At 55.1% G+C, this 21,478-nt stretch overlaps 2 protein-coding genes across 2 annotated transcripts in view; one reads left to right on the top strand and one right to left on the bottom strand.

Moving 5' to 3' along the window:
• The window catches only part of SMOX (spermine oxidase), a 73,857-nt gene extending 56,699 nt beyond the window's left edge, over positions 1 to 17,158 (top strand). Inside the window, exon 7 of the mRNA XM_058684989.1 lies at positions 17,141 to 17,158. Coding sequence (XP_058540972.1) covers positions 17,141 to 17,143 — 3 coding nt within the window. The 3' untranslated portion in view covers positions 17,144 to 17,158. The remainder of the gene's footprint in view (positions 1 to 17,140) is intronic.
• Positions 1,741 to 21,478, bottom strand: ADRA1D (adrenoceptor alpha 1D). The gene is made up of 2 exons (XM_058684990.1): positions 19,847 to 21,478; positions 1,741 to 2,400 (listed from the first exon to the last, which is right to left on the bottom strand). The coding sequence occupies exons 1-2, from the start codon at positions 20,976 to 20,978 to the stop codon at positions 1,796 to 1,798; spliced, it is 1,737 nt and encodes a 578-aa protein (XP_058540973.1). The 5' UTR covers positions 20,979 to 21,478; the 3' UTR covers positions 1,741 to 1,795.

Raw genomic sequence — 21,478 nt, 5'->3', positions numbered from 1 at the left:
TTCGTTGACAATGGGGTCCCTTCGTTGACCCCTGATTTGAGGAATGGCCCCCACCTCGGTGAGAAAAGAGCAAGGACTGTCCCCCAGTGTCCCCAGCTTTAGGGTGGCCAATGTGCCGTAAAGTGGGCCCCCTCTGGGGTCTGCAGCATGTTCCCAGCACCCCCCACCTTAAACTGCCCTTCCTGGGCCTTCGGGGGATGCCAGGCCTGAGGGTCTAGACCCTGCTGTAGACCCACAGTATGAAATGTCTGCTCCTGGGCACCAATAATGGCAGTCTTTTTACCTTATAAAATTGGGGTGAGAGTTCTAAAATTGTGGTGACCTTTCAAGCACCTTTCAGACTACTTCCTCAGTACAGGATGGAAACTTCTGGCTCAAACTACTGGTCCACATGGGGCCCAGCAACTGGCTCTTCCAGTTTTAGAAAATCCCCACTCCAGACACCCTGGGGTATCACCTAACCAGCTCTCCACGGGACCACAGTCACCACCCCCACTCTGGTTGTATGTATGTGATTGATATTATCCAGCCGAAGACTAGATTACCTGCAGTCTCTTGAGAATGGGACAAGTGCTGGACATTTCACTCAAAGCTAACAAGTATGGTTCCTAGGTAGGTGTTCTTTCACTCATCATGTACACTTGTCTACATGGGCTTGTATATTTTTTCATGTAATGGTTCACCCACTTAACTGATGGCCACCTTCCTCACTGAGGCCCTCAGAGCATCACAGATATATCTGGGGAGACTGACAAAGCGAAAATTTATGCTTATGATTACTGTTTGATTCCCAAGACTAATCATGTGAATTTTAAAAGCCACCAAACTCCTGAGTCCTTTGGTCAAGCTAAAATTCCCAGAGGATAGCAGCCATCAGTTGAAGAGGCCTTAAGGTGCAATTAGAAAGTGAATGCAGACCCAATCTATCCTGTTGTGGGGCTTTAGAACTTGAAAGATTTTAGAAAAAAAAAAAAAAGTAATTCTTTATGGGTTACAAGCTAAAGAGGGACAGTTTGCACAGTTTGGACAAAATAGAAGTACTCTTACCAATAAATATGTCTCAAAATGACAAACAAAGCTCTTCCCGTTTGATGGCTCCAGATCCCAGCAAGAAGTGACGGGCACAGGCACTATGTACAGAGTGTAAACAGTAAGGCCCTTGGACATAATGAGGGGCAGGGCCGGGTGATGGGGTATGCACGATAGAGCCTCTGTAGGGGGGAGTGGGTCCATGGGTCAATACAACAGGCTTGTAGGATGGTCACCCAATCTGCCACCAAAGCTTGTTAGTGGTGTTGGCAGGTCCACTGGGTTCCTCCAGTCGGCAGTAAGGAGAAGTTCTGTCCATTGAGAAGCCTTGGCCCCATGGACTTTTTCCCCAGGGGAGGCGTTGGAGCGAGCCAAGCAGGGCCTCTGTGCCCCTTCCTCCCCAGGAGAGGCAGGCCTGCCTGGCCATACTTGAGGCTGTCTACCCAGGGTTCAGAGCAGGGATGGGACAGTGTTTCTCAAACAGGGATTGGGAGCCCGAAGCCCCTTCCTCTTCAAGAAGGAGCTCCGGGCACCTGTGTCAGGAGGGGGCCAAAACTTGTCAGCTTTCAAAGGCCTTACCCCGGCCCCAGTTCCTCAGGGAGGCTAGAGAGCAGCCGCCCTGATCAGTGTCCAGGTCCCTGATGCCGCACCGGCCTCTTGAACAAAGCCAGCCTCCCTCCCTGCCCTCTCCTCACCGCACCCCCCAGCCCCTTTCCTCCTCCCCCACTACGCTCCCCGGCCTAGCTCAGGGCCTAGCTCGGGGTGCTTAAATATCAGTCTCCCGGAGGTTGCTGTAATCGGCCAATTCGTAGGCCTGGCAGGTGGCGCCTTCGGCCACTTCGTGGGGGACTCCTAGGGACACCGCCTCCACCTCCGCGCGCAGGGTGCTGGCGGCCTCTGCGCGCTGCGCACTCCCGGCGCGGATCTTGTGCGACAGGCTGGAGACCTTGGCGCGCAGCTGGGTGGTGGGTCTCCGGAACGGCCCGAGCAGCCTCCACTCGCGGAAGGCGCAGGGCGACTTGCGACGACCGGCGACAGGAGGAGCCTGCATCTCGGGCGTGCCCGGGGAGCCGGGGGCGGAGGGTGCGGTGAGGGCCAGCGGGGCTCCAGGAGGCGCGGCGCCCGGGCCGGGAGCGCAGTCGGGGTGCGGGCCGCCGGTCGAGGCCCGCCAGTGGTGGCCGTAGACGCGCCAGAGGGGACGGCGGCGCCGGCGACGCCGGCACTGGCAGCGCAGCAGGCGGAGGAAGGCGCGCTTGAACTCGCGGCTGGAGCAGGGGTAGATAAGCGGGTTCACGCAGCTGTTGAAGTAGCCGAGCCAGAAGATCACCTTGAAGACGCCCTCCGAGGGCTTCAGCTGCGGGAACAGGGAGCCTGCGGGGAGGGAGGGGGCAGAGACCCACGCCTGTTAGATGCCCTCAGGCGCAAGGTCATCCACCAGGGGCTCTCAACGTATCTCCCCCAAGGGGTCCCTGAGAGAATTCGAAGGGTCCACGAACTTGGAGGAGGAAAAATCGTCTTCCATTTTATTCACTTCTACCTGATATGGAGCATTTCCCTCCATGATGAGTGTAGCCAATAAACCCGAATAGAATGAGACCCAACCATAGGAAATCACGGTTCTTGTCGCTCAAAACTGGTGCTGGCTTGGCAGATTCACCTGATTCCCCTCAGATATTTTCCTATCACATTCAGTTGCTGCAGATGCTTTCCAATGTTGTGTATGCTCCTATTTGGAAACGACAGTCATCAGAATCCACCACTAGATAACCCTGCTATTTAATGCCTTAACCCAGAAGCACATCACTTACTAGATCGCAGATTTCATTCACAAATATTTTGATGTTTTCAGTGAAATCGGTTTTATTTGCAATCCTCTGTATTTTGGCTTATGCATTTGAAAGCATAACTCCTAAGAAGGGCTCCACAAGCTTGCCAGCTGCCCAGGTAGTCTCTAGCACAGAAAGGGTAAGAACTTTTGAATTAAATGTTGACCAAGGCTTGCCCCACATCAGGCACTGCGCTGGGCTCACAACAAACATGGCCAGGTTCTCTCAGTAGCTATGTGCATAAAATATCAAGGGAATGAAGATGGGGGTGATGGCAGTGTTCAGCATGTGGGGTGGGGGTGGGGCTGCCAGGGTTCTCACAGGATGGACTGGAGTCTGGCAGGACGAGGAGCAGGTGTTAGGAGTGGAGGGGACAGGTGGCTAAGAGGATTACAACTTTGGGGCCTGGGAGTGTCCTATGGGATACGCTGAGGAAATGTCATTTGGGACAGATGGTGAAGAGCCTTAAATGCTGGAAATTTCAGGGGTGCCTGGGTGGCTCAGTCGGTTAAACATCCGGCTTTGGCTCAGGTCGTGATCTTGAGGTTCATGAGTTCCATCCCCGCGCTGGGCTCTGTGCTGACAGCTCGGAGCCTGGAGCCTGCTTCAGATTCTGTGTCTCCCTCTGTTTCTCTGCCTCTCCCCCGCTAGTGCTCTGTCTCTCTCAAAAATAATAAACATAAAAAAATTTTTTAAAAAAATGCTGGGAATCTCTGTATTTATTTGTGAGTAGTTGGGAGTCATGGATATTTTCAAGCAGGCAAGAGACAGAGCCTAGAATTAAGGCTCAATAAACGCAATGCCCATGGCTGTTGGAATGCAGGTCAGGGGGGCTGTCTCAGCGGAAGTGGTCAGGCAAGCCTCTGGGGGTGGCTTTGCGGGAGCAGAGCGCCAGGCAGGAGGGAGTAGGTGCACTAGGATCTGAGCTGTGTCAGAAAGACCCTCCTCACAAACTTCTCCCCTGGCATCCCCACCACGGACCTGAAAGAGTCACGTCTTCAAAAGGCACCTGACAAAATGCAAGGGCACGACCCAGAAGGCAAAAGCCACCGTCTCATGCTCACATCCTCAGCAGCAGCAGGGGGAAGGGGAAGGTGGTGAGAGCATGGCATCCCAGGCTAAAGCTGTGGGTGGGTGCCCGTGAGGCTGAGCAGGCCAGGGGCAGGGGTCCTTGACAAGTCAGGGGACCCGCTCTCTCTTCTCTTTGCCCCCAAAGAAAAATGAGCAGGGTCCCCTCCAGAGGGGGCAGAGGCACCGTGCCCCCTTCTTTGACCTGGGAGCCCTTGCACATCACCCACCTCCCGCCATAGGGAGAATTCCTGGTACCAAGAGACATGGTGATGGTGGCAGAAGAGGAAGGTCACACAGCAACACGAGGGACAGGTCTCTCATACTGTGGTCACACAGCCCTGAGCAAGTTATTTGGCCATCCAAGTCTCACGTTTTCTGTGAAATACAAGAATATTTCTCGGGGCGCCTGGGGAGTTCAGTCGGTTCAGCGTCCGACTTCAGCTCAGGTCTCGAGATCCGTGAGTTCAGGCCCCGCATCCGGCTCTGTGCCCACAGCTCGGAGCCTGGAGCCTGCTTTGGATTCTGTGTCTCCCTCTCTCTACCCCACCCCCGTTCGTGCTCTGTCATTGTCTCAAAAAGAAATAAACATTAAAAAAAATCAAAATAAGTAAATAAAAAGAATATTTCCTAGGAAGGGATTTGTGAAGATTAATACATCTCAGATGCAGGACTTAGCAGGCTCTTAATAAAAACACTGGTGTGTCTTTATTTCCCCTCTCCCTATTCTGTGGCTTTTGAGAGAGGACAACTCAGCCCCGGGAAGGGACGCAGCTCCCAGCTCTGGAGAGGAGCCAGGAACAGAAGCTGAGATCTGGTGGGTTCGGGGAGGCTGGGCAATCAGTCAGCATATGTTGAGAAGATAGTTTCCCCCGGGAGAGGAGTTGGACAGTTGTCCTCGGAATGTGGGGGCCACCAGGGTTGACCTCAGGCTCCAGGAAGGTGGCTCTCTGAATAGCATCCCTCAATGGCTGCAAAGTAAGACACAGTGCTGAAAATAACTCTGACTCAGGCCACAATTCTTTTATATTTAGCGCAGGATGACAAATCAGTGGACTATGCTTTCAGCTGCGAGCCTGAAGCCGGCCAAACAGCATGGTTATCAGCGTGGTGTTTACTCAGATCGGTGGGTGATATGGAGTATTGTACTATGCCCCGGGCTGTGTTATAAACACTATTCTAATTTATGCTCAAGCAACCTGTGCAGAAGCTTGCTACAGGCTGAGAATTCCTTACACACAAAGAACCGGGAACCACGCAGCCTTTCTGCCCCAAGATTTTCCTACTGTGTCCTGCTGAGGTTCTGTCTTCCTTTGGGCTCTCCCAGAAGCCGACCCTGAGGCAAGGATTCAAGTGTAAGGTGCGAACTGCGGGCAACTGGGGGGCACAATCCCACTGGGAGCTCTGGGAGACCGTGAAGTTCAGGGACCTCAGAGCCATCCCACCAGTGGGGTGAGGGAGGTGGGGTATCTATACACCCATTCCCATCAGTCACTGGTTGGGCTACTCCCAAGGGTGTTAATTTCCCACACCTCCTGCCTGCTGTGTGAGTGGATGATGAGGATTTTGGTGGGTGGAGAAAGCCCCTGGGCAAAGATGCCGGCAGGCCTGGGGTGGAAGTCAGCCCATGTGCCCCTCAAGGTCCAGGGGGTGGGGTGGGGTGGGTGGGTCACTAACAGCATCTGGCACAATCGTTTCATGTGCTCTCTGCCCACTGTGCGCAGACATCTTGCCCGGAAGATACAGACGTCCGTGCCTGGGCTCCAGCTTCCACAGGCAACAGCACCTCTGTTCCCCTCACAAGTGGCAGTTCTGAGCCTCATACCCAGCTCTTCCCAGAATGCTGCCGTCTGCCCTCCATGCCTCCCCGCACCCAGTCTCACTCTCCCTGCTGTCCTGCCCGCCCCCCACCGGCTCCAACCTCTAGCAAAGATCTCTGGGGTCGGAGGGGCCTGTGGGCACTTCCCGGCCCTTTGTGTGCATGGATGAAATGGGGAATTGCCCCGAGATCCCTGAGGATGGGCCTTTGGCTGATGGGCACTGTCCCTGCAATGCCGGCCTGCTGTGGGGACATTGGTGGACAAGCCCTTTCTGGGCCACCCCCAGCTTGCTGGTCCCTAGCCACTTGGACTTTCGGGCTTGTGGCTACTTCAGGCCAACCTCGCCTGTCTTGCCTTCTCGTCCCTCTCCAGGGGCCCACCGCACGCCTCTGCCAGCCCCATAGCCCAGCTACAGGAAAGCCTCAATGAGCACAGGAGGCTCTGAGACCAGGCCGCTGTGTCTCAGTACCCAGCAGCCTCCTTCTCCGTCCCCGAGCTGGCTCCCTCTCCCACTCCCCGCACTGTCCCCAACCTTCCCTGCAGGCCAAGGGCCCAGGTGTGCTAGCTCAACTTGGCAGCTGTCATTAGAAACAGAGGCCCTCGTGGGGCACCCTCCCTCAGTTCCCACCCCTCTCTCCTGGCGCCCAGCATCACACCCTGGCTCTCCTTTCCCCTGTGGCTCCCGCTTCTCTTCAGCAGTCTTCACTTCCGTCTTCTTGTGCATCGGCTAAACGGCCACGCTCGCTTCTTGCCACCCTCTGGCCTCTGCTCATCCTGGAGTGCCCTTCCTTTTTCCTCCACCTGTTAGTGCCAGCTCCAGAGGTGCCTCCACCTGGAAGCCCTCCTTGCGCTGCCCCTCCCAACCTGGCGGTTAGGTGTACTCTCCCCATAGCACATCTTCTCACTTCTAAGGGCCAAGCTGCAGGCTACTGTCGGTTTCCTATCTTACCCTTATTATTTTTTTCCCCAATGCTTATTTATTTTTGAGAGAGACAGAAAGAGAGAGAGACAGAGACAGAGCACGGACGGGGGAGGGACAGAGAGCGAGGGAGACACAGATCCAAAGCAGGCTCCAGGCTCCGAGCTGTCAGCACAGAGCTGGACGCGGGGCTCGAACTCACCAACTGTGAGCTCATGACCTGAGCCGAAGTCGGACGCCTAATGGACTGAGCCACCCAGGCGGCCCTGTCTATCTTATCTTTAAACTGGAAAGCTCTCCACGTGTGCTTGGCACATCGTAGGTGCTCCACACATTCCAAGCCCTCTCTCTGTCACACCCTGCATCCCATCCGTCACCAACAACTATTGGTCCTGGAATCCCCCCACTTGGCGCCACCCTCAAATGACTATCCTCATCTACCCAAAGTGCCTTTCCATAGTTTTTTTTAAAAAAAGTTTTATTTATTTACTTTTGAGAGAGACAGAGATAGCATGAGCCGGGGAGGGGCAGAGAGGGAGGGAGGGAGAGAATCCCACACAGGTTTCACGCTATCGCGCGAGGCTGAAAGGGGGGCTCAAACTCACGAAACCATGAGATCATGACCTGAGCTGAAACCAAGAGTCAGAGGCTCAATGGACTGAACCACCCAGGCGCTCCTCAAAGTGCCCCTCTAAGTGAGCCCCTTGCTGCAGCCCCAGAAGCCCCGCACCTTGTCCTGCACACAGCAGCTGGGGAGGTCCTTTTAAAAAATAAGCCTGAGCACTTCTTCACTTAAAACCCGGTTTCCACTGCTCACTGCAGCTCCTCGTCCTCTCTTTCTTCTCTGTACTTTGACCTTCTGCCAGCCTCTTGGGTTTCTCCTATCATCCCTGCTTAGCCAAGACTCCTATCCACTCACACCTCAGATGCCCCTTCTCAGTCTTCCCGTGTCCGCATCCTTCTGGATTTGGGTTGTACTTATCCATCCAGACCCTAACTCTGGAGCGAATCACTGGCTCCCTGAATACATTAGGGTCCCCACCCTCAGCTCTGTCCGGGGCGTCCAGTGACCTCGCCGCTCACCCTCAGCCCGCTCTCCCGAAGTCCTGCACCAGCCCCCTGAGCCTTTACTTCCCCACCTTTGCCTCCTCTGGAGCAGCTGATCTCGCTTCCTGTTTCACAGAGAAAACAGAAGCTAAAGAAGCCAGGCACTTGCTCAAGCCTTCCTCACCTCTCCTCCTCCTTGGTAATAAAGGGGTCTCTCCTCCTGCCCGAGGTCAGCATCCCTGCTGATGGTGCTCTCCATCCATCAGTCCCTTGCAAGCATGCCCCTGTCACAGCTGCCCCCTCTCTGCTGGTTCTCAGGCTAGGACGTCATTCTCTCTATTCGTTCTGTCCACACTTGCCGACGTCTCTTCCGCACCTGCTCCTCACTGCTTTGCTGAAACGGCCCCACTCCTCCCAGATCCCAACCTGCAGACGCTGCTCTCATCCATCCCTGACTCCTGTCATCACAGCCGTGGCTCCCAGGGCACCACGCTCTTGGACTTTCTAGTCGGTGTCAATTTCCTTTGCTGCTTCTTCCGCACGTCTCCGCTGCAAAATGTAGGGAGCGTCCTTCTCAGAAGAGTCTTTGTAATCTCTTCCCTTTGCGTTCTCCTGGCAATTTCATCCCCACTTACTTATTTATTTAAATATTCATTTATTTTGAGATAGAGTGCAAGCAGGGGAGGGGCAGAGAGGGAGAGGGAGACACAGAATATGAGGCAGGCCTTAGGCTCCGAGCGGTCAGCACAGAGCCGGATGCGGGGTTCGAACTCACGAACTGTGAGATCATGACCTGAGGCTGAAGTCCGACACTTAACTGACTGAGCCACCCAGGCACCCCCCAGCTTGTGGTTTTAAACACCGGCTTTAGGTTGATCATGCCCGCAGCTCTATTTCCAGCTCAGATGGCTCTCCCAGATTCCAGACTCAGATCCACTTGCCTCCCAGACGTCTCTACTTGGGTGTCTACTGGCATTTCACACTTATTCTGACCTCATGAAGCTTACATTTCATTGGGCAAGGCTGGCAATGCATAGGATAAACAAGGAAAATGCAACCATATCAGGTAATAAAATATGCTAAGGAGAAAATGTACTGCAAGGAAGGAAGATGGGAGGTGTGTGTTCATGAGTCTGTGGGTGGCTGGAGGTGGTGGTATAAATTTTGGATAAGGTGGCCAGGAAAGGCCTGCTGAGAATGTGACATTTGAGTAAAGAGCTGAATGAGGCATGTGGACACCTGGGGAAAAAGTATTGCAGGGAGAGGGAACAGCGAGTGCAAAGGCCCTGAGGTGGCCCTGGCATGTTTGAAGAACAATGACGAGGCTGGTGGCTATAGAATGGAGTGACTGAAGGCAGAGAGGAAGGGCCTGAGGTCAGAACTCAATAGTACCCTACTCCAGCGGCCCTCCTACCCTATACAAGACACCATCATCTCCCGCCTTGAGGAACTCAGTAGCCTCCCCACTGTCTCTTGCTTGCACCCTTATACCCTGCAATCTATCCTCAACCCAGCAGCTAGAGTGATTATTTTTTTGTTTTTTAAAAATGTTTATTCATTTTGAGAGAGAGAGAGAGAGAGAGAGCACATGTATGTGAGGGGGAGGGGCAGAAAGAGAGAGAGAGAGAGACAGAGAATCCCAAGCAGGCTCCGTGCTGTCAGTACAGAGCCCAATATGGGGCTCGAACTCACGAATGGCGAGATCATGACCTGAGCTGAAACCAAGAGTCAGATGCCTTACCGACTGAGCCACCCAGGCGACCATAGAGTGACTCTTTAAACATATAAATGGATCATATCACTGCTTGGCCTCCCAGACTCTCTAAAAGCTGCCCTTCCCCCTCTCTGTTAAGACCCCATGACCTACACAGCTCAACATGTGGCCCCCAACCTCTCTGCTGTCCCCTCTTCCTACTTGCCCCCCAACTGTTCCAGCCACACTGCCCTCCATGTTGCTTCTTGAACATGCCGGACACGCTCCCACCCTGGGCCTTTGCACTTGCTTTGCCTTAGAATCTTCTTACCCCAGATACCCACAGGGCTCATGCCCTCACTTTCGTGGTGACATCTCCCTGTCTTCCCACGGAAAATTGCATGGTCTTCCCGCCCGCGACCCCCCACCCCCCTCAGCTGGCACCGTTGCTGCCCCCTGGCACTTCCTGCCGTCTCCCGTGCTATTTTTCATTTTGTCCATCATCTCTCTCTGCAGCAAAGTCCACAGGGCAGGACTCGTGCCTGTTTTGCTTGGCACGGCACTCCGGTGGCCCCAGAGATCTCCTGAGCACCCCGAACACACAGTAGGTGCTGAACACTTGCTGAATTTGCCGAAGGAGTCCCTCTTCTCTACCTTACGTGTCCACCCGGCCATCACGCCCGGGACATTCAAGTTTCTCTCTAGAGGGGGTCCCCCTCCCTTCACCTCGCTCCTGAAGCCTTTGCTTAGTCTGGCATCTCATTTTGTTTGCGTGGCTGGGACTGCCCCTGGGGTCCTCTGGCCTCTCCACTCTGCACATAGCTGCTGGAGGCCTTTTCTAAAACGGGTTTCTCTCCTTATCCCTCTGAAAAGCGTGAGTGGCTTCCGGTGGCTCTGAGGACCAAGCCCAGGCTTTCTGGTGTTGCATTCAAGGCTTTTTAGGGCATGGTGCTGTCTACAGCTTGCTGCCCTCCAAATCTGCCCCCAAGCCGAAGGCTGAAGCTGCAGGCAGGACTTCCCACAGGGGCTGGCCTCCTGCCTTTCTGCTTGGCCCCAACTGTTTCCTCCCACCCCGTCCTCTGGCCTCAGGTCAGATGTTCTCCCCACCAAGCCTGGGTGCCCTTTCATGCAAGCCTGCATTTTAGTAAAATTTGTTACTGCTCTGTCTACCCTTCTAGGCTCCCGGTTTCTCGAAGGCAGGAATGAGATTGATGGCTGTTTCCATCCTGGCCGCGAACACAGGTGCCTGACCCAGAGCAGGGGCTGAGGGGTTGTACTTAGGCGCCTGTGAGGAGAAGCAGTAAGAACGCAGGTGGGAGATGACCGCAAACCACAAACAACTCCTGCTTGCTTCTCTCTTCTCCTTGACCTGGCTCTCACGTGAGCGTCCATCAGGCTTGCTTCCACCTGCCCTTCCCCATTCCCTACACTGGGGCGCCTCTGTCAGGAGCCTAACCTAATGTCCAGGGAGGGCTGGACGTCCACCAGTCATAAAAGGCAGGGCCTCTCCTTTGTCGGCAGGTAAGTTTATCCTATGGTATATTGGCTGGGCCAGCCTGGCCCACACATGGTTGGGGACACTGACACAGCCTGTGAGGTTTGTGTTTGGGGCCTTGATGACCACAAGCCAGTCCCCTCTCCTAAGGACCGGCGACGTCCAGGTGTAGGAGATGCTACTGAGGAGCCGGCTAGGCCTGCAGCTGGACCCATCTGGCCAAGCCTCGCTGAGGAGTGGCTGCTCTGAAGCCATGGGGCGGACTGTGTGATTAACAGCACTCTTCTGGCATCACCAGAAGGAAACTTGTTCTTGGCAGAATGTCAGAATTCACAGCCAGCCTTGCTCATAACTTGCAGCCGACCATGAAATATCAGGCTGCACCCAGCCTGCCCCCTCTTCCACCCCCTCCATCACGAGTCACTTTTCCATCCCCAGGCAGCCATTGTCTCTGGCCAGAGAGATAGAGCGGGGTTAAAAATACCACATTCAGGGGTGCCTGGGTGGCTCAGTCAGAAATGCCTCTGACTCTTGATTTCAGCTCAGGTCGCGATCTCGTGGGTTCGTGAGTTTGAGCCCTGCATTGGGCTCTGCATTGATGGTGTGGAGCCTGCTTGGGATTCTCTGTCTCCCTCTCTCTGCCCCTCCCCTGCTCTCTCTCTCTCTCTCTCTCTCTCTGAAATAAATAAATAAACATTAAAAAAAATACCACATTCATTTAGATATTCAGGCATCTTCTTGCCAGCAAGGCTAGGAGAGAAGGAATTCCCAGCCCTAGACTTGCTTTCTCTCTGCCACTTCTCTCAACGTCTCACTCAGTGGCTTTCAATAGCTCCTTTGTCAAGAGAGGCTGGGACCTCTGCCACCAGCAGACCTCTTTGCTATACTCTAAAGGGTCAGACAAGCCTAATAAAGCACACTTGAGCTGAGACCTGAAGACCTTGTGAGGCAGTGAGCCATGCATCCATCTGACGAAAGAATTCCAGACAGTGGAAAGGGAATGTGCAAAGGCCCTGAGGCAGCAGGGCACCTGAGACGCTGGAGGCCAACACAGAAGTTAGGATCACTGGAACAGAGAAGGGGAAGGGGAGAGTGGTATGAGATAAGGCCATTTTGAAGTGGGCACAATCATGGAAGGCTGTTGGGAAGAAGAGACCTGGATAGGGGCCCGTTCTCAGATGAATTGTGAGAACACAGAGGGGTGATTTGAGGGCACTGTGGGGCCAGCTGTGCCAAGCCAATTCTCTTGGATAACTTGCCTTGCCAGTTTTCCATGGTGAGAGGTAACTGGTAGGTCCCCTGGCTTGAGACGGACCAGGAATAGATCAGAAGTCCTGTGCCCCCCATGCTTGCCTCAGGATCCATGAACTCTGTGGGGCTGGCAGGGAACTACTTGTCTGGCTTTGGACACCCTTCTGTAGCAGCAGGGATGTAGGCAGAGGAGCAGTTCCTAGGTACACCCTGTCAGTGGTCTTCCTTCCTTCCTTCCTTCCTTCCTTCCTTCCTTCCTTCTCCCCTCCCCCATCTTCCTTCCTTTCCTTCCTTCCTTGCTTCTTTCCTTCCTTCCTTCACTCCCTCCCTCCTTCTTTCCTTCTTCCCTCCCTCCCTCCCTCTCTCTTCCTCTGTCTCCTCTCTCTCTTCCTCTCTCTCTCTCATCCATAAATTCATTCATTCATTCATTCTTAGTACTTCCTAGCTCTATCTGCTGAATCAGGGACTAACTCAATATCACTGAACAGCTGAGAGCTCAGACTGTGGTCTTTAAATGATCATTTACTACTAAAAGAAACTAAGGCTCTTCAGAGAAATGGTGGCTCCCAGGTTCTGGGGGGAAAAAAAGTACAAGCTGAGCCTGAAACATCTTATCAGGCATCTGAGCCTCTGACCAATCTTAACGGCGCCAAATAGAATTCTTGGCCAAAGCCCTGAACCGGAATCTGATCAAGCCAGTTTATAGGAAGTGCAGGGAACAGAGGGACACATTAAATGGCACCATGCGGATGCAAACTCCAGACTGTGGGCAACTCTTTAGGACAAATGATCTGGTTTCCTCACCAAATAAATTGCAAGGAAAAGGTGGGGAGAGGAGAATCTTACAATTTAAGAGACCTAGCAGGCAAATCAACCACCTGCAACATGTACCCTATTTGGATCCTGATTCAAACAAACCACAAATTTATGAGGCAACTGGTGACATCTGAACACTAAGTAGACAGTATTTGATATTAAACAATCATTTTTTTTGCATTATAATGGATTGTGGCTATTTTTCAAAAAGTTCTTGCATTCTAGAAATATATATTGAAGAATTTACAGATGAACTGATATGATGTCTGGATGTTCTTTCAAAAGAATCCTCAGTGGTGGGGCAGTGGGTGGGGTTTGGGATGAACCAAGACTGGCCTTGGGTTGACTGGGTCATGGGAATCAAGGAGTGGAATGGTGGGTGCCGGGGGCTGGTGGAGGGGGAAGGGAGTTGTCAATCAACAGGTATAACGTTCACTTAAGATGAATAAATTCTGGACATCTACTGTGCAACACTGTGTCTACAGTTAGCAATATTGTATCATACACTTCAAAATGCGTTAACAGGGTAGGTCTCATGTTAAGTGTTCTCCTAATGAAACAAAACAAACAAAAAAGAGTGCTGTGCTTTGCCACTCAGACTCTTGTCCTGGAAGGATGTGAAGAGAGGGAGGATGTGGGTTCTACCCCTCCCTCCCTCTGTGCACATTAACTGAGCACCTACTATGTGCCAGGTTCCGCAAAGGCACGGAGAGGGGATGGCTTGCCAGCCCTTTCTTCAGGCTTTTGGGCCAGGGAACAGTGATGCCACTACTTAGGACCTGCAGCAAAGCATCCCCCACGGCTCCCCCTGTGACCATAGGTCCCTGCACGACCTCGGGGAACTTGGGGAGATGAGTCCTCCCACACTCTCAGATGCACATGCACACGCTACCCTCCATAGCTGGCTGCCAATGTGTGCTTTCCAGTCTGGACACCAATTCCTCAGCATGGCTCAAGCCTCTCTTCTGCCTCCTCCTGTCTTCTCTCTAATTAAGCCACAAGATGATGACAGTCAAGTTAGAAAGCACATGCATTGCAAGAATATAGCTTGATGACTATGTGATGTGCACACCCCGATGTAATCACTGCCCAGACCAAGATCTAGAACATTCTCAGTCCTTCAGAAGGCTTCTTTTTATTAATTTTTTTTTATTTTTTAAAATTTACATCCGAATTAGTTAGCATATAGTGAGTTTCTTTGCTCTCTCTTCCAGTCAATACCACCTACTACACATACCCACTATTCTGATTTTTCTCATCAATGGGTTTTGCCTGTTTTTGAACTTCATACACATACAATCATCTAGTATGCATGCTTTTAACTTCAGATCTGGCTTATGTTGCCCAACACAGTGTCCGTGAAATTCATCCACCTTAACTGCAGGCAACACGGTTGCTATTTTTCCTCGCTGTATGGTAGTTCAGCCAATGAAAACACCACAATTTATTTCCCTTTTCTCCTGTTGATGGCCTCCTGTCTCATCTTGTGACCCCTCTTCTTACAGGCTCTCCATTCCGCATCTCCCAAGCCACAGGGCACCCCACAAATATCTTCACGCTTCTGTATCTACACATGTATAGTTTCCTCTGCCCTCATGCTTTGCGATATGTGTAAGAATATTGGCCATTACAATGCACTGTGATCAAAACATGTGTGGAGTGTTAGGGGAGCACGAAGGAGTACCTAACTAAATCTAGGGGTGGTCGGGGTGGACAGTGATATCACAGGGCTGAGACTGACAGTGTGGGAGGGAGGCCCAGGTATGGCTCACAGATGGCTGGAGGTGGCGTTCTGGGACTGTGGCTGGACTGTCCTGGGACTTCTGGTATCTGAGCCTCCAGACAGCTTGTACGCCCTGTATTTGAAAGGGGACTGTGCGCTCTGAGCCTCTGAGGCTGCTTTGCGTGACTGAGCACATTCTGAGGCCAATTCAGAGGCCAGTGAGGCTTGGTGACCTGCCCAACCAAGTGCAGGATGGGGGTCTGCCTGTGGTTGCTAGGGTGGGGCTGTCATGAGTGAGTGAGTGAGTGTGTGTGTGTGTGTGTATAGGTCCCAGGGGGGAGTTCTTCTGCAGATGGGGGCTTGCCAGGGCAAGGTTCCCCCAGTTCCTTTGCTCCCCTCTTGCCCACAGGGATTTCTACCCGCAAACACTGCCCCATACCTCTGGGGGGGGTGAGAGGACTCCTGCATTAAGTGCCCTGGGCCAGAGGCTTTAATCAGGTGTACTTCCGGCCGGCCCCAGCCTGCACCATGCCCCCTTTCTCTGGGCGTCCTCGGTGGAAGTCTTCAGGCAGCAGGTACAAACTTGCTGCCCCTCTCCAAACGTATTCCGTAAGTTTGGGTTCCTCTAGATGTCAGGAGGGGCCTTTACACAATGTCTTGTGATTTTCTAAGTTCCGCGCCAGCTTGCTGGGGTGAGGGGAGGGGGGACATATCTGAAAGGGCTTCCAAGAGCCCCTCCTCCACAGGCCCCAAGAACTGGTGACCGTATATTCTGTTGTTCAGCCTGGAACACCTTTGAGACTGAAAGGGGAGCATCACTAGTAATCATGCCCGTCCACAGGCATAAATAACCAGGACTGGTCCTAGGCAAACCAGGATGCAGGGGCACTCTGGTGGATGGGATGGCTCAGCTGGGCATCAGCAGGGAATGCCAGGCAGGTGGGCACCCTCCCATGAGGGTGAGCGACGCTTCTTGTGTCCATACACAGCTCCCCAGGTGCCCCAGAAGGAGCCAATGCCGCCCTTCCTGGCCTTGTGACTGGCATCTTGGGGTCAGACACGTGATAGAAAGAACATCAGGTTCTTTGAGCTGACCCTCTGCCTGCCTGTCACGTGCCCTGCTGCTGCTGCTGCTTATGGGGAAAGGGGACAGTGGAGGTGTGGGAGATCCCTCTCCTGACCCCTCAGGATTTCAGGTGCGGTGCCTGTGTCTCACTCAGTCTTTTCTAGCCAATGTCTTGGGCCCCCAGAGGCTCCATGGTTCAGGACAACGGGTTTGTGTCTCTCTCAGCTGTCACGCTGGCCTGACCCACAGCATTTCAGGTTTATAGATGGCAGTCCCATGGCCCCAGGACCAATGACCCTCTGGGACACTGGGATCCCTTCCTAAGGGTCTCAATGGTCTCTGGGATGTTGGGGTTGCTCACCGGCTGTGTCGCCGCTGTGGCTGTGGCTCCTACTTCCACTCAGCTTTGTGTGCAGAGGAATGGGTGAGGGGCACCCTGGGTCTGTTTGACAACCCTTGGGTTGTGGCCCTACTAGGTGCCACAGTCTATAGCCCGAGCTGGCACACACTGTTCTTTCTCAATCCTTCCAACTCTAGTGCTGGTCATACCCGGCATGGAGACCGGGGCCTGGAAGGAGGGAGATGCCTGTCCTCCTGGTGCTCTCCTTCTCTGCCGCTTTCTGGTTCCTTCAAAGTGGGTGCTCCCCGAAGCACTGTCCCCAGCCCCTCTCTTCTCTTTGTCCCTCCATCCTCTTTCTGCGAGACTGTACCCCATGCTCGTGTTTTGGCAACCACCTCCATTCTTGGTCCCCTTTATCTAAGTTCCCAGCATCCCCCGCCCCAGCCATATATTGGTACTTTCATACCAAGATATACCATCCCCTTGGATCCCACATTCCCCCCAAAAGTTGTTGCTCAGAATTTTCCCTGTTCCTTCAAAGAAACCTCCTTCCTCCCAGGCCTGGGCCCAGTGCTGGGGGTGTCAGGACCTCCTGGCCCCTTCTCCTTTCTGCATAGCCCTCAGGCCACTCCCGCCCCGACTACAAGCTCTGCTCCCCCTTCTCTCTGGGGCCCTGCCCCACCCTCCAAGCCACACCACGGCGGATCAGAATATTCTGGTTCCCTGCTTGGCCTCTGTCCTGCGTACTCCTTAGTGCCAGATTCCACTCAATTTGGCTCCACCAGGGCTCTGGGCTCTTCCCTGGGGCTCAGGAGGCTGGGCACAGCACAGACTGGCAGGAGGGAGGAGACAAGGACACGCTGGGGGTCCCACACCAAGCGTGAGGAGCAGCAGAGATGGAAGGATTGAAAAAGAGCCAAAGGCCATGGAAATATAGGGATGACTTCCTGGAAAAGCAGCACACGTGCTCTAAATGTCAAAAAAAAAAAAACCCCACAAAAACCAAAAAACAAACAAACCCAGTAGCCCTTTGTTGACTGTTAACAGTGAAAAATGTGAAAACTCTAACGTCCGGCAGAAGCCTCCATCAACACCCCACGGAACACCCTCGCACGGAATATGATACTGCTGCTAAGATGGACCGGCGTGGATAAATCTCACCAACATAATGAAAAGGCAAACTCAAGAATGATGTGCACGGCCTGATGCCATTTACATACATCCTAAAGTCACACTGTACGTTACTATGGATGGGGATGTCAGCGGTAAGAGTATAAACAGACGAATGGGGGTGACAGACTCCACATTCACTTCTCCGGAGGGAGGGAGAAAAGGAAGAAGGGACAGCAGGAGGGGACTTACTTGAGGCCGGGTTCTATTTCTTCGAAAAGAGAAAGAAAAGGATCTGAGGCAAATATGGCAAAATGTTAACATCTGTTCAATATGGGTGATTATGGGTACAGGGGCGCTTGGTATATTATCTTCTCCTTATCTGTTCATCATTCTGTAACCCCAAATTATAAAAGAACATAATTCTGTACACAGCTTGATCATTCCCTACAGGGGGCCAGTGTGAAGCGAACGGCAGAGGGGAATGAGGGCACCCAGGACGGGGCACAGCTGGGCAGGGACATGGCGGGGGTTGTTTGGGGGGAGAAAGGAGCCTGGGTGGCGAGTCTGGTCGGGGGTGCAGAACGTTCTAAATCCTGGGCAGGTTTCTAAAGGGGGGGGGGTGGCGCACTGGCTTTCTCCTGGCTGCCTGCCCAACCCTCCAAGTGTGTGGCTCAGTGTCCCTGCCTCCCTCTACCCCCACTGCAGCCTCTGGCTGGCTGATTTCCAAGTCAGTGATTTATTCAACGAGCAGCTGATATATTCAGCAAGCAGCTACTATAATAGCAATGGCTTACATGGCACTCACGACATGTGACGTTTGTATACACACGTAATAACTCACTGAACTCCTGTCGTGGCCCTGCAAGTGGGCACTGCTACCATCACCACCGTCCTGAATTTGCAGATGTGGAAACAGAGGCACAGAGAGGTTCGGGGATTTGCCCGAAGTTACACAGCGAGTCAGGGGCAGAGCTGGGACTTGAACCCAGGCTATCTGGAGCCGGAGCCCGCGGGGCTTGCTGCTGTGCTACGTTGCTCCTTACATGCCAGGCACTGTGCTGGGCACTGTGGATTTGGTGACCACACAGCCTTGGACTTGAAGAGCTTCTGGCCAGTGCGGGGAGGTCAGGCACCAGCCAAGCAACACGCAGATGTGAGGGAACAGAAACTTGTCCCCTCAGGGAGAAAAATACAGAGAAGGACACGCTGAGACTGAGGTGTCTGGGAAGGCCTCTCTGAAGGGGGACATTGAAACGGAGACCTCAGGTTAGCCGGGGATGGGGGTGGGGGGAGGCAGGCTAGACAGAGGGAAGAGCAAATGCAAGGGCATGAGCTCGGTGTGGGCAAGGAACTGGAAGAGGGTCACGGGAGCCAGAGCGCGCAGTGAGGAAGCGGTAGGGTGGCAAAGTCATGAGGCCAACACTCAAGGCCCTCCTTCCAGGAGGGGGACCCTGTGTCCGGGTCTGCCCCCGCTGTCCTGGTTTGTGCCTGTGATCCCAGCATAAATATTCATAATGTCTCATTTTGGTTTGGACAATAATAAATTTGAAGGTCACCCTCACAGGCCATGGTGGAGAGTTTGGATTTTGTTTCCAGGGCAGTGTGGAAAGCATTGAGGGGTTTTAGTAGACAGCGACACGCTAATCTATAATGCATAAAGTTCACTTCCGGCTGCTGCATGGAGAGGGCCTGCAGGGGAGCAGGAGGGAAGCCCTTGTCCCCTTCCTGACTCAGCCGCACAGTGTGGAGGGAGCGAGGCCTGGGAAAGGCAGCTCGGGAGGCCCCAAACTGAGCTTGCAGACATGGGCAAAATGACTCAGGGCAAATGCGTCCCCAGAGATGCTGCTCCCCTTCTGCTCCCTGTGCTGACCCAGCCCAAGGCCCTCTAGGAGGGGCCTTCAGGGGTGGAACTAAGCCCCTGAGAACAGCCGCCTACCTCCCAGGACAGCAGGGAGCCTGCCGAAAGAGATAAGAAAGTTCTCAGAAAAAGGACTCAGTAAATGTCAGAAACAACCATGAACGATATTAACTTCCCATTTGATAATTTGCCCCTATCCCTTTCCTTCTCATGGCACACAGGCACCCCCCCCCCCCCCCACGAGGGGATTTCGGAAGTGAGAGCCCAGGGCTTTCACAGACAGGGAGGAGTGAGTGTGGGAAAAAGCAGGTGGCTTCCAGTACCTGCTAATGTACATGCATGTTGGCCTTGAATGAAAGTAGGCCCACCCACAGTGCACCCACCTCCGGGGGAGGGGCAGGGGGTCTGGCATTTACATCTGGGTGTGTGCTGGGAGGGCGGGTATGTAGAGGAACATGTACACCGCTGACCACATGCTATGGGCATGTGCCCTCACAGATTCCACCGACCTTTTATAGTTAGGGGGTTGGGCTCGGAACGGCAATTCAGAGGGAGGACAGAAGTCAGAAGCCTGGAAAATGAATCCTGCAGGCACGAAAGGCCTCTCGTTTGTCGCCCACAAAGTGCACCCGCCTAAGCGTCCAGGAGGGTTACTGAGTCAACCTTCCATGCTCAGGTGGAGAGGCACCCTCCGCCCGGGAAGGCCATCCAAGTCTGGGTGCAGGGAAGGCACGGCCACAGGCTCAAGGCGGAAGGGAAGGGGCTGGAGAGGGGTCACTCACCAAGCGGCAGGACGAAGAAGAAGGGGAACCAGCAGAGCACGAAGACTCCCACGACGATGGCCAGCGTCTTGGCCGCCTTCTTCTCGCGGGAGAACTTGAGCAGGCGCACGGACAGAGAGCTGCGGAAGGTGTGGCCCTTGGCGCTGCGCGTCCCGTGGGCCCCGTCGGCGCCGGCGCCCGCGCCGGTGCTGGCGCCGCGACAGTGGATGCGCAGCACCACCTCGGAGGCCTTGCCACGCTCTCGTTTGACGCCCGCCTCGAGGCTCCGCGTGGTGCTTCGAGCTACCACATACACGCGGCAGTACATGACCACGATGACGGCCATGGGCAGGTAGAAGGAGCACACCGAGGAGAAGACGGCGTAGCCTGCCTCCTCGGTGATGCCGCAGAAGCGCTCGTCAGGGGGTACCGGCTCCTTCCAGCCCAGCAGCGGCCCCACGGACACCACGAGGGCCACGGCCCAGAGCAGTGCCAGGATGGCGGCCGCCTTGCGCTCGGTCATGATCGCGGGGTACTTGAGCGAGTGGCGCACGCCCACGTACCGGTCCACCGAGATGGTGCAGAGGCTGAGGATAGAGGCCGTGCAGCACAGCACGTCCACAGCGGCCCACACGTCGCAGAAGGCCCGGCCGAAGGCCCAGAAGCCCAGAACCTCCATGGTGGCCGAAAAGGGCAGGACCGTGGCGCTCAGCAGCAGGTCGGCCACGGCCAGGTTCACAATAAAATAGTTGGTGACCGTCTGCAGGTGGCGGTTGCAGGCCACGGAGAGGATGACCAGCAGGTTGCCCGCCACGGCCGTGAGGATGAAGGCGGCCAGGAAGACGCCCACGCCCACGCCCTGCGCGCTCACCACCAGCCCCCCGACGGCCGCGGTGCCGTTCACCTCGCCGCCCGCGCCCGCGCCCCCTGGCTCCCCAGCGGAGCTCCGGTTGTCCTCGCCGCTGCCCGCGCCCACCACGCCGCCGCCGCCGCCGCCGCCGCCGGCGGCTCCCGGCACGCCGCCCACTGCCGGGCCCTCCGAGGCGGCCGCGCCGCCCGCGCCGCCCCCGCCGCCGCCCGCGCCGGAGCCCCCGGCGCTGCTGTCAGGGCGGGGTCCCTCGAAACTGACGCTCAGGAGGTCGCGGAAAGTCATCTCAACGCGCGGCCGTCGGGGGCCGGGCCCGGGCGCAGGACGAGCGGCCGGACAGGCGAGGGGCCCCGGGCATAGCCGCGGGGCTCGGGCGGCAGCCTGGCGCGCGGGTCCCGTCGGGGTCCTGCCCGAGTTGCTGTAACGCGGAGCGCGGCTGTCCGCCAGCGGATCGGGGCCGGCGGCGCGGCGGCCGGGGCTCCCGAGGCTGGTGTCGCGGAGTCGGAGCGAAGAGCCGGGGGCCGGGGATGCGCGCCGCTCTCTGAGCGTGCCCAGGCGAGCGGGCAGATCGGCGGCTCAGGGGCCGGGCAGTGCAGGCAAAGCCACTGCGGCGCTCGCTTTCCACCGGGCGCGGGGGGCGGGACGGAGGAGGGGCAGCGCCGGGAAGGAGGAGGGGGCGGTCGGCGCCGAGGGAGGGGGCGCCCCACTCGCCGGGAGAAGGGGCAGTGCGCGCCGGGCGAGCGGCAGTTCTGGGGTCCGGAGGGGCCGCGGCGCTGACGCCCGCT

Source organism: Neofelis nebulosa, chromosome 9 (assembly GCF_028018385.1).
Source record: "Neofelis nebulosa isolate mNeoNeb1 chromosome 9, mNeoNeb1.pri, whole genome shotgun sequence".
Taxonomy (NCBI): Eukaryota; Metazoa; Chordata; class Mammalia; order Carnivora; family Felidae; genus Neofelis; species Neofelis nebulosa.
The sequence above is the reverse complement of the archived record's forward strand: the minus strand, read 5'-3'. Positions and strand labels throughout refer to the sequence as shown.